The 15,931-nt window shown below is 44.9% G+C and overlaps 1 protein-coding gene across 1 annotated transcript; it reads right to left on the reverse strand.

Moving 5' to 3' along the window:
• Nucleotides 1–232: 232 nt before the first annotated feature.
• Nucleotides 233–9,305, reverse strand: RP9 (RP9 pre-mRNA splicing factor). Its single transcript, XM_030509249.1, has 6 exons — nucleotides 8,931–9,305; nucleotides 7,696–7,726; nucleotides 6,818–6,947; nucleotides 5,858–5,949; nucleotides 4,350–4,411; nucleotides 233–3,643 (listed from the first exon to the last, which is right to left on the reverse strand). Exons 1-6 carry the CDS (start codon nucleotides 9,131–9,133, stop codon nucleotides 3,436–3,438), a joined length of 726 nt encoding a protein of 241 aa, XP_030365109.1. The 5' UTR covers nucleotides 9,134–9,305; the 3' UTR covers nucleotides 233–3,435.
• Nucleotides 9,306–15,931: the final 6,626 nt, after the last annotated feature.

The following is a 15,931-nucleotide window of genomic DNA, read 5'->3' on the forward strand; positions in this document are numbered from 1 at the left end:
CTGGTCCTTGTTCTATTACCTTTAACAGCACTTGCTTACTTGTTAAAAAGCTACTATAATTAAAGCCTTCACCCCAAGCTGTTAGTGGAAAGGATCCACTGCAGTGCAAGTTATTTCCTCTGTACCCTAAGCACTTCAAGAAAATAAGGAATACAGATTTGTATTTGGCTTTTGTGCTGCATAAAGCCTGTGTTACATCAATCTCAAAGAATAAAATGAGGGAGGGAATTACTTCCAGCATGGAGCTTTTTAATAGTCTGGAAAAAACAGGACTGCTGCTCTCGGACATCTAATACAGGAATGTGCTGCTCTTAGAGGAGGGAAGACTTGATTCTGGTGGGGAGAATCAGTGGTAGAATCTCTTCAACTTGAAGACCATTCTTAGGTAAGGATTGACCTCTTTTCCCTGAACTCGAGCATAGCCTTGTACTAAGCCAGTTCTGCTGACAGACTTACCAGACAAGCAGCAAGAGACAGTTAAAGGAATATTCATGACCTCACAGTTAAATGGCACTCTGGTAATAGCTAATACTTCACAGGTACTCCCAAGATCATGCTAGTCATCCTTCCACAGGTCTTGCAGTAGTCAGTGTATTTTCTACTCAGACATAAGAAGCAATTTAGGCTCTGGTGATGCCAGCTCCCAGGAAGATGCGAGGGAGCAGCAGTAGGAGTGTTTAGACACCTCTTTGTCTGAAAACAAATGCTATTTTAAACTAATTCCTCAATCTTGTAGTGTACCCATGCTATGTATCCATACCAATGCTTAAAGTAGTAGGCATGAATGTTCAAGTGCTCCAGAAATACTACTTGGATCATGTTATATGTGGTGTATTCTACTCGGACAGTACTAGTCCTGTGACCTTAAAACTAGATCTTCTACTTGGCTTTTTTTCCACTCAGCAGCATCATCATTTATGGACTGCATCTTAAGTCAACTGGTTTACAGCTATATTTAATATTCCAGTAGGTAAAATAGCCATGCTTCAGGCAGGCTGTGAAGTACAGCCTGTATTTTATGAGGCTGTGAATTGGAAGTCCAGGCTGGTTTTATTCAGCCAGGTAACCAGGCACAGGGATATCTGAGATTTAACTTTACAGACACACATACGTGTCAGGCTTTTGTCCTCACTGAGGCTGAGCTTCCCAGTGCTGGCAGCATCGACTGTGCAACTGTGGCAAGTACAGCACTGCCTTTGAAGCTTTCACATGCTTCCTGCAGCACCTCTGAAGGGCAGCTGAAGAATCTATTTGCTGCTTGGCACACCAGAGGTAGAGGCCTCTGAGGCTGGGAGGTTGGTTTGGGCAGACTGACTGACTGCGACTCTGAGTTTGACTCCTTATTTGCAGCTGACTAAAACCTCTGTTGCAAAGTGGGTGTGCTGCAACCACTGAAGTGGAGCTGGTGTCTTACATTGGCTTGCCATGTTCTAATTCTCTATTCCAAATGTCAATTTGGTAGCACCTGGATGGCATAAAGCTTTCCCTTTTACCATGTCCTGTCTACTGCCTTATGTTGGAAAAGATTAATTACAGGTGTCTCCATGAAAATCAAACTATGGAAGACCAGAGTCAATGGCACCTCTCCCTCTCCCCACTTACCACATGCTAACTGAGAGAAAAACACATACATGGCTTAAAAAGGAATCCTCAGATTCCCCTGGCTGACTCACTGCCATCTCAGTCAACAAGACTATAAGCCCCAAGTAATTTCATGGCCATAGAAGACATGCCAGTATTTTTGCTGAAATCTGACAAGGATGGTCATTTCAGCTGTTAAACCTCTTTCTGGTGGAAGAGCCAGGAGCTCTGACCTTGTTGCTGATATAGGGACCTATCAGGAGTCACCAGTATATCCCACCACAGGGAGATCTGCTATAAAATACTGGAGGATAAAACACAACTCCACATTCAAGCTCTGGGAACAAGCATCTTTTTGTAAGCAGCTTTTGACTACCTTGTTTTTCCCCAGAACATATTGTGAATGACTGGCAAGGAATAGGGGTTCATCTTTACTGAATGACGCGAGACATGTAGGAGGGAGAAAACACATTTTAATGTATATTTTCCCCTGTAATCTCTTCCAAAGCTCTCGGGAGGAAAAAAACCAATCATCTTCCATGAGTTTTCCTCTATGGTCCCTTGATGTCAGTGTTAACATTCACCCTACTAATGTTAGAGCTTCATCATGCCTTTCTTTTTCTTTCAATGTAAGCATAAGCACAGAGACTGAATTCTCTGCAAGTCCTTCCTACTCCTTCCAAAGCAAATCTGTTTCTCCTCCTCCTTTAGCAGACTACCACTCTGTATCTCACCTCAGTCCTGAAATCACAGCTTTGTACCACTGCACCTTGAGGTTTCAGAAAGAGCTGCTTACCCTAATGCAGTTCAGAACTAGCTCTATCTTTCTAACTGAGCCTGCAAGATTAGTTAGAATAAAAGCATGGTCAGCCCACAAGGTCAACTGAGTAGACACAACTTTTCCTTCCTCCTGCTTTACATGTTCTTTACTCCTGTTCTGTGGTTTACATGCCCATATTGAAAACCACTGTGAAAGCCTTACACACTTGTATTCCTGTGGGATGATTCAGCACATAATGGTAGTAAACAAAAAATAAGGTGGAATTTATTTCCCCAAGGAAAAAAACCTCAGATGTATCAACACAACTGATACTAAAATGTCTGTAGAAATGAATCCTTTTCATTATTAACATGAAACCCCCTTTTAAAATCACTAAACCCACTCCCTCTTTACACTCAGCTCCCACTCCTACAGGTTGGAGAAATGCTTCAGGTGTTGCAGTATTAATGTGTGTATTAATGGTGATGATGTTGAAAGTTTATTACACACAAAACCAACTCCAAGTCTTATTAACACTGCAATTTTGTCTCTAAGTACATCCCCTTGATTAACCTTCCTCCCCTTCAGCAGTGCTCTTTATTCCCTAGCTGCCAGTACTAGGACAAATACACCAAAATTCACACAGGCTGTAGGCAGAGGCAAAAAAACAATACAGTACAACCTGCTGCTTATGAGCGCTGGAAGTGAACTCCCAGTGCTCTGTAATACAAGAACTTCACAGAGAAAAGACACTTCAAGAGACAGCCTGCTCCTGCTGCAGGTGTGTTGGCAATACCTTGGTAGCCGCTGTTTCCTGCCACAGTCACAAGTGGCAATGCAGAGCCCAAGCTGACCAAGGCAGATGACCCTTAGCACACGTTTTACATAAAGATATGGTTGATGGAGAGTTGTTTAATGCAGTTCTCTTCTGGCTGCAGAGGGGCAGGAATGGGCAGCCAGTGTACGATGTCATATGTATCATCTGTACATTCAGAGTTTAATAAAGCTCCTTCTGGTGGTTTCTTCTTCATCCTTTGGATCTTGCCTTTTGCTCCACCAGAAGAGGTCAAGGAGCATGCAGCAGGTGACTGCTGTTAATCGGATTCCGACTTCTCATTGGATTTAGATGACTTACGCTTTCTCTTTTTCTTCTTCTTCTTTTCTTTCTTTTTCTTTTCCTTCTTTCTCTTTTTTTTCTTGTGTTTACCTTCAGAGGAAGTGGAGCTGCTGCTGTCTTCATCATCCGTATCACTGTTATCTTCTGAGGTAGAGTCCTCCAAGAGTTGCTTCAGCTGCTGTATCCTGAGTTTAAAAAATGGAATGAGAATCCCTTCTAGCTCTTCTTTACCTGTAAAACCTTATTCTAGCTTTCATCTGTTTCCTTCCTAGCCTGAGAAATGGGAGCTGTGTGCAAAGAGCAGGGGAACACGTCTGCTTCTGCCGAATTACACTCCTGTTACAGTATTTGCAGACTGATAAAAGCAATCTCTTCTGAGACAAGCAGATGCTCTTTTCTCTGGGACTTCCCATCCCACAGGATATCCAAGGCAGAGCAGGATATTGGCCAGTATTTATGTGTGCAAAACAATAAGGCTACAGCTATCACCAGACCACCCTAAGAAGTTCTGTGCTTATCTATACGCAAATGCATGTTGGAATGCTGATCTTATGACGTTCATTGCCCTGATGACACAGAGGTGATGGCATTGAAGCCTTTTTTAGGCCTACAACTAAACTAAACGCAAGTACCTGACTCTTATGGCATAAATGACTGACTATAAACTCTGTTTTGGGAAAAAGCGTAGAAGATGATAGAATTAAAGAGGCAGGAAGTATTATTGTGTGATTCTTAAGAAAGCAGAAATGCATTAGTCTCTACCAACATAAAGAAACTGCCATTAAACAAAATGTAAGGGTAAGCTTGTATCAAGATTTCCCCTATGTATTAGTATTGTGATCAAAAGGAAAACCAAATTGAAAATGCATTTTACTACGGAGCCACGCTTACCTCTTTTCTCTTTCTTGCCGTTTATTTTCCTTTATTATATTGTACATTGGATCTTCATGGGCCTTTAAAGTGGAAAACAGAAAATGCAGTGTTGGTAAAGCAAAGTATTTATCACTGACTGTTATATTTCCTAAAAACAAATAAACCAAAGCAACCCGCTTCCAGAGGCTTTTAGCAAAAGATGAAATACAGTTAGCAAGCTCTTAATTCCCAAGTATACACTCAGGCTTACCATGGTTAATCTGAACTGGTTTGGTTTTTATTACTTTAGGAAAAGCTTATCTAAATTGCATCACCAATGAAGGGGACCCTTCTTAGGTATAATGCCTCTCTGCCTCTTCAAGCAGTTAGCTAAGAGAACCCCTTCCATATACAGGGACAAACAGAAGTTCAAAATACTGAGCTGTATTTACCCTTAAAGCATATTTTGAACATAAACACACAGGAATGATTACAGGAGCAAGGAATATAAGACAAATAATAAAGTTGGAGTTGTCCTAGCTTGCTCTGCGCTACCATTATTGGTTCTTAACTCAGTTCTTTTGCAGTGAAATAGGCATTGCAGCAAAGCTTGTTGTGAAGGAAGGTAGCACATAAAAGCTGCAGATGTTTAAGGTGAGTTCATGCCATGCAAAAATGCAGCAAAAAGATGGGGCCATCATTTCTGTTGGAAGATTGAGCAAACAAGTTCAACAGAGAAGAGGGATTTGATGTCGACCAGAGGTGGGAATTAAAATGTCAGTAGCAAATGAAAGATGTTGGGAATGCACCATGAAGGGTCTTGGACATACAGCAAGAGTATGAAGCAACAGAGAACAAGCCTGAGGAACAGTGAAGAACAGAGGCAATGTGGTCATGGGAGAGAGCTAAAACTACTCTTTGCAGTAGCATACAATCAGTATGAGCCCAGAATCAGGACAGAATGAGTCCAGACTACGTCTTTTAAGGATAGAAATGAGGACATAAGGCGATGAGAGCTTGAAATATAGGTTAAGAACGCAGAGCCACAGGAAAAGTTAAAGAGGTCACGCAGAAGGAATCTGCAGAACTGAGATGCAGCCTCGTGTAGCAAGAGATCAGACCTGTAGACAACTGGATTACAGACCTAGACAACAGGCTTCATGATGTGGTTGTTCACAGCGACAGCAGAAGGCTTGAAGCAGCTGCAATGTGGGCAGCTCAAGCTTGACTAGACATTTTTTGTTACGTTGACATTTTAATCACAAACACTGAATGTAATGGTTGAAACAGCTTCTTGAAGATTTTCAATGTAAATGTAAAAATTACTAATTTTCCTTTTGAAGAGTAGATTTTCTGCAAAGCAGTCAAACATCCAACCACATCTGTAGCTTTTTCTTTATTAGGAGATTTTCGGCATCTGTATTATACTAGAGACAGGGGAAAAGTCCTTAATAAAGCATCATCTACGAGGCTTCTCTTCACTTGGAAGATTATGCATTGTCAGTATTAACAAGTACGAGCAGTAATACTACAGTATTTGTACTCACTACTCTAAATTGTTCCAATTTCTGGTTGCCTTTAATGAAGAACGGGCATTCTTTATCTCCTGTTCTGTGTCCGTAACGCTTACACCTCCAACCTTTAAAAACAAAGCAGCAGTGAATTGCATCTCAGAGCCAGATCAGAAGGAAAACACCAAAAACATATTTATGCAAAATATTTTCCAAGTGTTGGAACAAATAGTATGATGTTCATAAAAGTATGGCTTTTATGAAAGGCTAGGCAAGGCTACTACATCCTTCAAGATACTTTTGTATCAGAATGAGTCATAGATTCATAGAATGATTTCAGTTGGAAGGGACCTTAATGCTCATCCAGTTCCAACCCCTGCCACGGGCAGGGACACCTTCCACTAGAGCAGGTTGCTCCAGCCCCTGTGTCCAACCTGGCCTTGAACACTGCCAGGGATGGGGCAGCCACAGCTTCTCTGGGAAAAGTCTGTGCCAGCGCCTCAGCACCCTCACAGGGAAGAGCTTCTGCCTCAGAGCTCATCTCAGTCTCCCCTCTGGCAGGTTAAAGCCATTCCCCTTGTCCTGTCCCTACAGGCCCTTGTCCAAAGCCCCTCTCCAGGTTTCCCGGAGCCCCTTTAGGCACTGGAGCTGCTCTAAGGTCTCCCCTTCAGGAGCCTTCTCTTCTCCAGGCTGCCCCAGCCCAGCTCTCTCAGCCTGGCTCCAGAGCAGAGCTGCTCCAGCCCTCGCAGCAGCTCCGGGGCCTCCTCTGGCCTCGCTCCAGCAGCTCCACGTCCCTCTTGTGCTGTTGCCCCAGAGCTGGATCAGGGCTGCAGGGGGGCCTCCCCAGAGCGCAGCAGAGGGGCAGAATCCCCTCCCTTGACCTGCTGGCCAATCTACATGGACCTCCTCATCTGTCCAGCAGACATTCTGCCCTCCCCCAGTGTAAGTGGATGGCTCATGAAGGTCCACTGACATCTGGAATATTTTCAGCCTTACACTGCATGACTTTGACTTCTTTTCCCAAAGGCATCCAAAGCCCTTTTGTAGGGGCATGGGCCAGGAATTCTCGGGCACCTTCATTGCCCGGCATATCGGGTATGCAGTCCTCTGGTTTTGTTTCATTCTCCTATGAAAAAAAATAAGGAGAATAAAATAACTTCTTGACCTTGGTAAAAATTCATACCGCAAATGTTCAGGCTTTCACTTAAAATGGAAGCTATTTTCCCCGTAACATTTCTTTTTCTTGTAACATGTAAGAGATTTTAAATGCTTTTAACAGCATTAAGTAATTTTCTTTTGTCCCTCACCCTTGAATTTTCCAGTCTGGACTTTATTGCCATAATAATTCCATTCCTTCCTGTTTATTTTAGTAATTTATTTAAATAAGTAATGTAAATGAAAACTTAACAGACAAGCAGAGGCTTCTTTTTCCTCTTCCTTCTAACAAGACATAACGATTAAAAGCAGCCTTTACATCACAGAGAGTATTTCTTTAGCTTAAAAGCACTAAATGATGGCTTAGGTATACAAATTGGGCAAAAGAAATTATAATTGTGAAAGGAAAAGAAGTATTTTTTACACAACTATTCGAGCATAAGTAACCCAGAAGCATCCTGAAAAGATGTCATTCAAACTCAAAATCTGCTTTACCATAGATGACTCCCCTTTAGCCTCCCTATTAGATACTGCATGAAGTGTGTGTGATGAAAGAACTGGTCTCATCCTATCTGGGCATTTCACTCTGGATTCATCAAATCAAAGAGTTCAGGTTGTAACTGATGAGATTGAGTTTTACACTGGAAGCACCTACAGGTAACAGGTTGTATGGAAAATCCCTTGTAATGCTAAACATTTACTGCAATGTATTTACCAACCTTAATTAGCCCAGGGGGAGGTTTCTCATAGCTGAAAAGCAATAGGAACATCGTTACTCTGCAGCTTAGCACAAATACATTGAGAATATACAGTACTTTGATGGCATAGAGCTAAAACTTTCACCTCACATCTTCCCTTGGGTTTCACTCAGTAGTTATCAAGACACACTGTTTCTCATATGGCCACACACACTTCTCGCAAACATCCTTCGGGTTCATACTCATGTGGGAGAACTACTCTGATTGCGCTGCTTTACAGGGATGTGTGGTACATCCAATTCACCTTCAGTTATCATAAATGCACAATTCTCTTTTCCTGTAGCTCCCTCCTCAAGATCTCACCGATCCACATTTCTTAACTCCAGCGCTGCTGAATCATAGACACAGCCAGCTGAAAACTGGTCACGTCAGACCATTCCTTACCTCTAGGCCTGCCAGCCAAACCTAACACATACTGATTTAATCTCTCTGTGTATTAAAGACAGAGCCATACTGACCCAAGTATCATCGTCCCTGCAGCATTTCTCTAGAGTTAATAGCAGATACAAAACGTATTTAAATCCAAACAGCAAGCTACACAGAGCACAGCACCTGCGAAAGTGCCTGCGTTGGGAGTTAAATGCCAAGGCACTATGAAATGGTCTCATTTTTGAGTGCTGTTTAGTGCATTTCAGAACAGATTTTTACTTCCATTTGGAAAGGAAAAAAAAAATCATATTCTTGTGAACCTCCTGTTTATTCCATTAAACCCCTTTCAATGAAATACCGTAAACCTTTTGGTTTATCTCCATCAGCACTGCAGATGGAGTCATTAGGCACATCTCAAACCTTTGTATCTTCATTTCTTTCTTTCCTTTTTAACCCACTCTAGTGGAAAGCGCCTGAACAACCTCTGCTTCTATGCTGCCACTCCAAGCCTTCCAGGAACCTGGAAGAAACCCATTTTCCCCCCCCACAACCTATGGTTATAGAGTCACCGAGCAGCTCTGCAAGCGGCCCCGCTGCCGGAGACACGGCCTGCTTATGGGGAAAAAGGAGACACGGTTTCACATCGTTATACAGGACTGGAGCAGCCGCGGAGGGAAGGGACCGGGCCTCCGCCACCCGCGGGGCCAGGAGGCAGGTAAATCCCTAACCCTCCCTCCGAGCCGTGCACTGGAAACGCGCCGCAAAGCGGGCGGGGAGCCCCGGCCCCGCCACCCCGCGGGCAGCCTCCCTCCTCCGCCGCTCCTTACAAGGACTCGAGGTGCTGGATCTTCTGGAGCTGCTGCGCCTCCAACCTCTTCCGTTTCCTCTCCTGCCGCTCCTGGCTCTTCCCGCCGCGACCCGCGGGCTCCGGCCACCTCTTGCGCCGCGCCTGGCTGCCCCTCGCCTCTTCCTGCTGCTGCGCCCTCCCCTGCTGCTCCTCCTCCGGGCCCTGCGGCGCCGTTTGGGACATCCCGGCTGCGGGCAGAGCCGCGGCGGACGCCGAGGCCGCGCCGACGCGCCCGCCCCTCCCTGCTGCGCATTTCGGTTTCACTTCCCCTCCCGGGCGGGGCGCGGCCGCCCAAGCGCCGACTTCCTCCGGTGCCACGGCCGCCTTCGGTGTGCTCCCCGCGGCCACGGGCCCGGGTGGGCGGCCCTGCTCAGCCCAGCGTGAGGCGGCCTCATTCCCGGCCCCATTCCCGGCTATTAGAACTAACGTGTGGAGTGTTGCGCCTTCAAAACACCGATATTTAATATAAATAAGTAATAATAACACAAAAAACACCTCAGTGCCACAACCATTCACACCATTAGGGCAGGTGGAGAAGCAGAGGCTGAGGGTGCTGTGTGTCCCTTACTGAGGCGTCCCGGCGATGGGGATGCAGCTGAGGGGTGTCCGGCCGTGAGGAGATGGCTGTGGGTGCAAGGAGAGCCCCCATCGCGGTGGTAACCGGCCACCAGAGGCCAAAATAGGCGTGGATGTGAGGGAGGAGAAGGTCAGGGATGTGTCCTGCAGCATCCAGAACACATGGAGGCAGGTTTGTTGTCTTTCTTTTCTCTTTCAATAGGTGGGTTGGTGCCCATGGAGGTAGGGACAGGCACAGCGAGCTCTGGCCAGGGCCATGCTGGAGCTGCCTGACAAGCAAAGGGCAATTCCCTCCTCAAAGGGCTTCTTCCCTCCTAGACAGCCCAATCTATCCCTAAGTTTTGCAGTTTCCTGCCCCGGCTGTTATCCTTTGGCTGCAGGATGAGGAATGGAGGCAGGTCGGTGTCGGGAAGGCGAAGTTTGAATTGCTGCTTCAGCCTCGCACTGAGGTTCAAGGGCACATGAGATTCCAAGGATTGCTTGAGAGCTGAGTGAAACATACAAGATGGATCTTAGAAGTTGAGGAATTGAAGGTGATATTGACTGCTTCAAAAGTGCCCATCGAAGGCAAAGGGTGCTGTTCCCTTTAAACTGATATTACAACACCATGTGGTTCTGGAGTTGGACAAAAACAGCCATGAGAAAGCCTATCTTTACAATGGAAATAGCAATCTTTATAAGGGTTTATTTAACCACGTAATATTATTAAACAAGCACTATTTTAATGTTGTTTTAGCTTCTACTTGGTAAAACCTCACTTATTTGGGATGAAATATCACGTCTTGTTTCTCACTTGCTTTCAGCTAAGTGGCTGCCATCATAACTTCCGATCCCAGGACACTATTTTTGTCCAGTTATTTCTGTCACAGTCTTTTGCAAGGATTCGGTGCTTATTTTAAGGTTTAAACAAAATAATCCAGCTCTTTATTGCATATCATGCCAGTATTACATAATATTGATGATTTTTTATTTCATGCTCCAAATTTTGTAGGTTTTCTGGCACTGGAAGGAACGCAGCGGCCATTCGGGCACAAATCAACACTCAGCAGCAAAGCGCTGTGATCTTGGAGATACACTTCAAAGAAAACCAACTTCTGCTCTTCATAAACTAATTCCAATGTGTCCATCTGGTGAAGATGTCATGAGATGCTGTGTAAGTTGTGAGAAAACCTTTTTCATTCATTTAACCTGCCAGAGGGGAGATTGAGATGAGCTCTGAGGCAGAAGCTCTTCCCTGTGAGGGTGCTGAGGCGCTGGCACAGGGTGCCCAGAGAAGCTGTGGCTGCCCCATCCCTGGCAGTGTTCAAGGCCAGGTTGGACACAGGGGCTTGGAGCAACCTGCTCTAGTGGAAGGTGTCCCTGCCTGTGGCAGGGGGTTGGAACTGGATGAGCTTTAAGGTCCCTTCAACCCAAACCAGTCTGGGATTGTATGATTCTATGATTCATCCCATGGGTCTGTAGTTAGCTCCTGTGTTCTGCTTTGCAGCGGGCCCCTCAGCAGTTTTATTAGTAGCCTTTCTTTGGGCCTAATCTGAGAAGAAGAGACTGAGCTGCTGCCATCTCTTGAAATGGCAGGTCGCAGCAGTTGACCCGAGGTGCAAAACTCAATGAAGACCTCTTTTCTAAAGGCTTAGAGAGGCAAAATCAGTTTATTTGCTAATCTGAGTTACATACCAGTGTGTCTACACATAGTATGAGGCGAATGCAAGGTGATGTGATTTGAGGTAATCCGCTCTGGAGCACGTTAAACTGATGATTTCATGTTTGCTGGAGGCCAAGAGATTTGCTGCTGTGACACTGCCAGCGTGTGGGAACATGTCAAATGCCATCAGTCCCTTACATGGTCATGTATCTTCGAGCAATGAGTGAGGCAGGAGAAATGTTTTTAGGTGTTGTAATTGCATTTAGAATGCCTGAAAGGACTTAGATGAGACACAGTGTCAATTTTTCACTCTATTTAGAGAACTGGCAATAGTTACTAAAAGTTATGTATCGGCTGGGCTGATGCCTACTAAATAGAGACTTTATTTTGGAAGCAAACCCGAGTGATATAATGGAGGGTTTTGTCCCCCTTCTCATTCCAGTGTTATTTTGCTATTTTCAAGTGCCTTTTTACTTCATGTTTTCAAACCAACACAGTAGTCAGACCCTGAAACAGCTTTCCAGAGTGTTAGGACAGTGACAGAAAACCTAATGAATTCTCAGGTGGAGACTTTCCTGTTTATGAACAATATTCTGTGGGAGGGATGTGTGCAATAGCAAAAGACACAGGAGTTCTCTAGAACCCCTACCAGTCTTGCTTTTGTACACCCTTGACTGTCCTGGCTTGGCTGGAGTAAGAAGACTTCTGCCAGTTTGGAGCAGGTAAGGGCCTGGTTTAACCTCAGATTCAATGATTTCTGCCTTGAGAAAATAATTGACACAAATTCAGGAGCAAAGTGCATAGTCTCAAGAGAAGTGTGGGGTTGCAAGTGGAGGCAGAAGGGCAGACTGTGGTATATTATCCTCTTCTTCCCCTTAAGTCAGTGAGAGCTTGGCTGTGTTCTTTGCATCCTAGCGTCTTGTACGTCCAGGCCTTGATTTCTGAGCACATCAGGGCATTGGTGTAATACTCTTTCTGGCAGCAACTGAATGGGACACACAGAAGGTAAAATTAAACAGGTACCTAAATCTGCTCAGCCACAGTGTTCTTTCTTTGGTTTGGTACAAATAATTCACTAATGTGTTTCCTCATCTGCCTTAGAAGTGGGCTTTATCACTCTGTTACCCTGCTCAGAAGTACCTAGCTGTGAGCTCAGGCTTTTTCTACCCTCCGTTTTTAATAGAGGAAGAGTATTTAAAGCTGCAGGTAGCCCCAAAGTTATCCAAGGAGACAATTGCTTTTGTATCAGTCCTTAGGAAAGACCAAAACGAAATGAATTGGGAAGAAGGAGGGAGTAGAAAAAAAGTAGTCGTTATTTTCAGTTCTATTTGTTCTGGAGCAAAGATCCTCAGTATCTGTTGCTTATCTATTGCTTAAATCTGGTCTGTTTAAAGGGTTTATATGAGCTGAGGATCTGATTCCTTGTGCTTAGCAGGATATTTATTTGAAGTTACATTGTTTTTTCCCTTTATTTGAATATAGTGCTTCAGACATTTGAAGTAGTTCATTGTGGGGGAAATGTTGTCTCACCGTAAGAGCTGGCTGTTACGGTGCTGTAATTCCAGCTTCATCAAAACATCTAAGCAGGAACATTAACTGCTCTCCCAACGTGAAGTATCTAAAAGGCTCGTGTGTTTCATAATATCCACTACAACTTTGTTATAAACAACTGAATGCTTCAGCTACAAGCGATAGCCGCATTCATTTACATCTGTGTCATCCCATGGGCATCAGTATTCCTGTGAGAGCGTGGCCCTGGCAGAGCATCAGCCAATCTGTTTCTCTCCATTTTTGGCTGGCTAGAGCTTTGAGCCAGGATCTGTTTCTGATTATGTGTCAGATATTACGCACAGGAGAAGAATCCAGAACCCGTGTTAGGCTCCATGGGAAGCTGAGTACCTCCTAATGGGATCCAGAAGCAGCAGCACGCTGAGCAGAGCACAGTCTAAATCCAGCGTGGCCAGCCCACCGCTGCCTGAAGCTAGCTCATAGGAGACATCCATAGCTCTTAATGTCTGGACCATTTCTGACCTCAGCACTGAACAGCACTTCGAGCCACTTGGGAACCTTGGTTGTGAAGAGAGGTGCTGACACGCTTTCTTACAGAGAAATTAAAAGTTCAGTGTAAGTGGAAGTGCTGCAATTTCTTTTGTATGCTAGCTTAACAATTAGGAAACGAGAGACTTGGATTCGGTTTCCTCCTTGGTCTAAGCATTCAGTGATGGTGGCACTGGGAAAAAATACCCCAACCATCATGTTAATGGCTACATTGGTGGGGGCCACCAGCCATTTGTGTTCCACTCTTTGGGAGCAGCAGAGAAAAGCATTTGAGATTCATGGGATCAGAAGGACAAGTGTGTTTGAACTTGTCTATGAGAACACTAAGAGGGGGGCCCATCCCAATGCTGGAAACTGTACTTCTTTCTCTAACATACAAAATCAATGCTCTAAGCAGGGGCCAGAACCCCGTTCTCCCTTGATTAGCACCGTTGCACCACACGACAGTATTGTGCTCCTACTTCCCACTTCTCAGATTAATCTCATTTTAAAACTCGAGAGTTATTTATAAACTGGGCTCTGGCCCCTGCTTAGGTCATTGATTCTGTGTGAAAAGTGAAAAGTGTTCCTTCACAGCTGAACCTTTGCTGTGGTGTGTACTGCCACACATCATCATGTAGGGGGAATGAGGGAGCAAATGCCTGAAAGAACACAATGGCCACAGCTGCGTTTTGTACAGTCCGTGACAGTGTTCAAGACTGTAAATGTCTACAGGAGCAAGCCTTTTAGGAAAATTGGGCAGAAGAACATCAAGGATTTGGATCCCAACCAAGCACAGGAGTGAACTAAGCATTGACTTGCTTGTTTCTGTTAAAATTGTGGTACCACCTGAGGTATTCAGAAATACCCACCTGTAGGAAAACTCTACAGCTGAGCAAGGAAATGTCTTTAGAAATTAGGGTTGGACAGCAGCTGAGCAAAGTTATTTGAACTGTAGCTGTAGTCTGAAGCTCCTTCGTAAAGCTACATCTCATTTTAAGCACTGAAATGCTCAACACTGCTGAGGCTGCCCCTCAAATCCTGTGTCAGTTCTGGGCCCCTCACTGCAAGAGAGACATTGAGGTGCTGGAGCGGGGCCAGAGAAGGGCACCGGAGCTGGTGCAGGGCCTGGAGCACAAGTGTGATGAGGAACGGCTGAGGGACCTGGGGGGGTTTAGTCTGGAGAAGAGAAGGCTCAGGGGGGACCTTATCGCTCTCTGCAACTGCCTGACAGGAGGATGGAGCCAGGAGGGGGCTGGTCTCTGCTCCCAAGGAACAAGGGATGGGACAAGAGGAAACGGCCTCAAGCTGCACCAGGGCAGGTTTAGATGGAGCTGAGGAACAATTCCTTCCCCAGAGGGTGCTCAGGCATTGGAACAGGCTGCCCAGGGCAGGGCTGGAGTCACCGTCCCTGCGAGTGTTCACACACCGTGTAGCCAAGGCCTCAGTGCCATGGGTTAGTGGTGGCCTTGGCAGTGCTGGGGAATGGTTGGACTTGATGAGCTTAAAGGTCTTTTCCAACCTGGTTGATTCTGTGATTCTGTGATCCCAAAGACTGATAAGCTGGTACTTAAAAGAGGAATGATTGTCTTCCTTCGTGTAAATTCTGTCCTCCAAGCCTCTGGTTGTTGATTGCATGGATGAACTCCCTCCATCCTTCTGTGGAGATACTGCCTTACTGATCACTTCGAGTTTGTAGTGGCAGTGTCACCCGTTCCATCAGAAGTGTAATGCTTACTGTCTCTTCAAGCCACCACACAGTGAAAATAAGCTATCTTTGATCTTTCTTCATTATTTTAACTCCCTTAAGATTTTAGGGAAATGAAATCACCGAATAACTTGCGTCTTTCACAAGTTTTTGCCCTTTGCTTTCCAGTCTTTATAAACAAATACAAGTAACTATATGTGGTCCTGGCCATTTTGTGTTGTGCCATTGACACTTTTGGAAGAATGAGGCCGCAGCAGAAGCACTCAAATGCATTTGCATTATGGTGCATTATGCAACAACAGTGGGGAAGGGAGATTTTGGCTGACAGCTCTTGGAGAGCCTCCCAAGTTCTTACAAAGCATACCATCCTTTGTGGGATCGCTTGTGCCCAAGCTGAATGGGCAGGGCTTTGGTTTCATAAGAGACAGCCAGATGCAATGAAACGGGTAATTCTCTATTTATCTGTTTTTGACAGATGAGAGGTTGAGTCAGGATCGCTGCAATTTGAACCCCTTATTAAGAGGGATGATAATTATTCCAGAGTGGATGTTCCTCATGTATTAAATCTATATATATACTGCTGCTTAACCCCCAACGGTTATAGTTTTACTGTCGTCAGGGTTGGCAGGAGTTTTGCTACTGACTTAGCAGGGATCAAGGCTAGATTCTTTGCCTGGTAGCCAGGCTTTGTCTTTTCATAGCTGTAGGAAATTCCTCCTCCTGAGCTTTGGCTATATTGTTGTATCAGCGATCAGTTTGCAAGCGCTTTTCCCTTGCAAAAGCAGATTCCTTTCCAGAATTTCTTCTCCAGAATACAGTGACTGATAAAACAGTTCTTATTTAAATGATGCCCGGAGTATCAAATAAAATAGGCAAATCCATCTTCAGTGCCAGTATCTGCCTTTGGTATGTCCCCTCTGAGCTGCCAACTTTCCAGTGGAACACTGGTTAAGTTGCCTAAAAAGGCTCCAGAAATAAAGTGATGAAAAGTACAATCTAAAAAGTTGAAGGCAGAGAT

Source organism: Strigops habroptila, chromosome 1, assembly GCF_004027225.2.
Source record: "Strigops habroptila isolate Jane chromosome 1, bStrHab1.2.pri, whole genome shotgun sequence".
NCBI classification, from domain to species: domain Eukaryota; kingdom Metazoa; phylum Chordata; class Aves; order Psittaciformes; family Psittacidae; genus Strigops; species Strigops habroptila.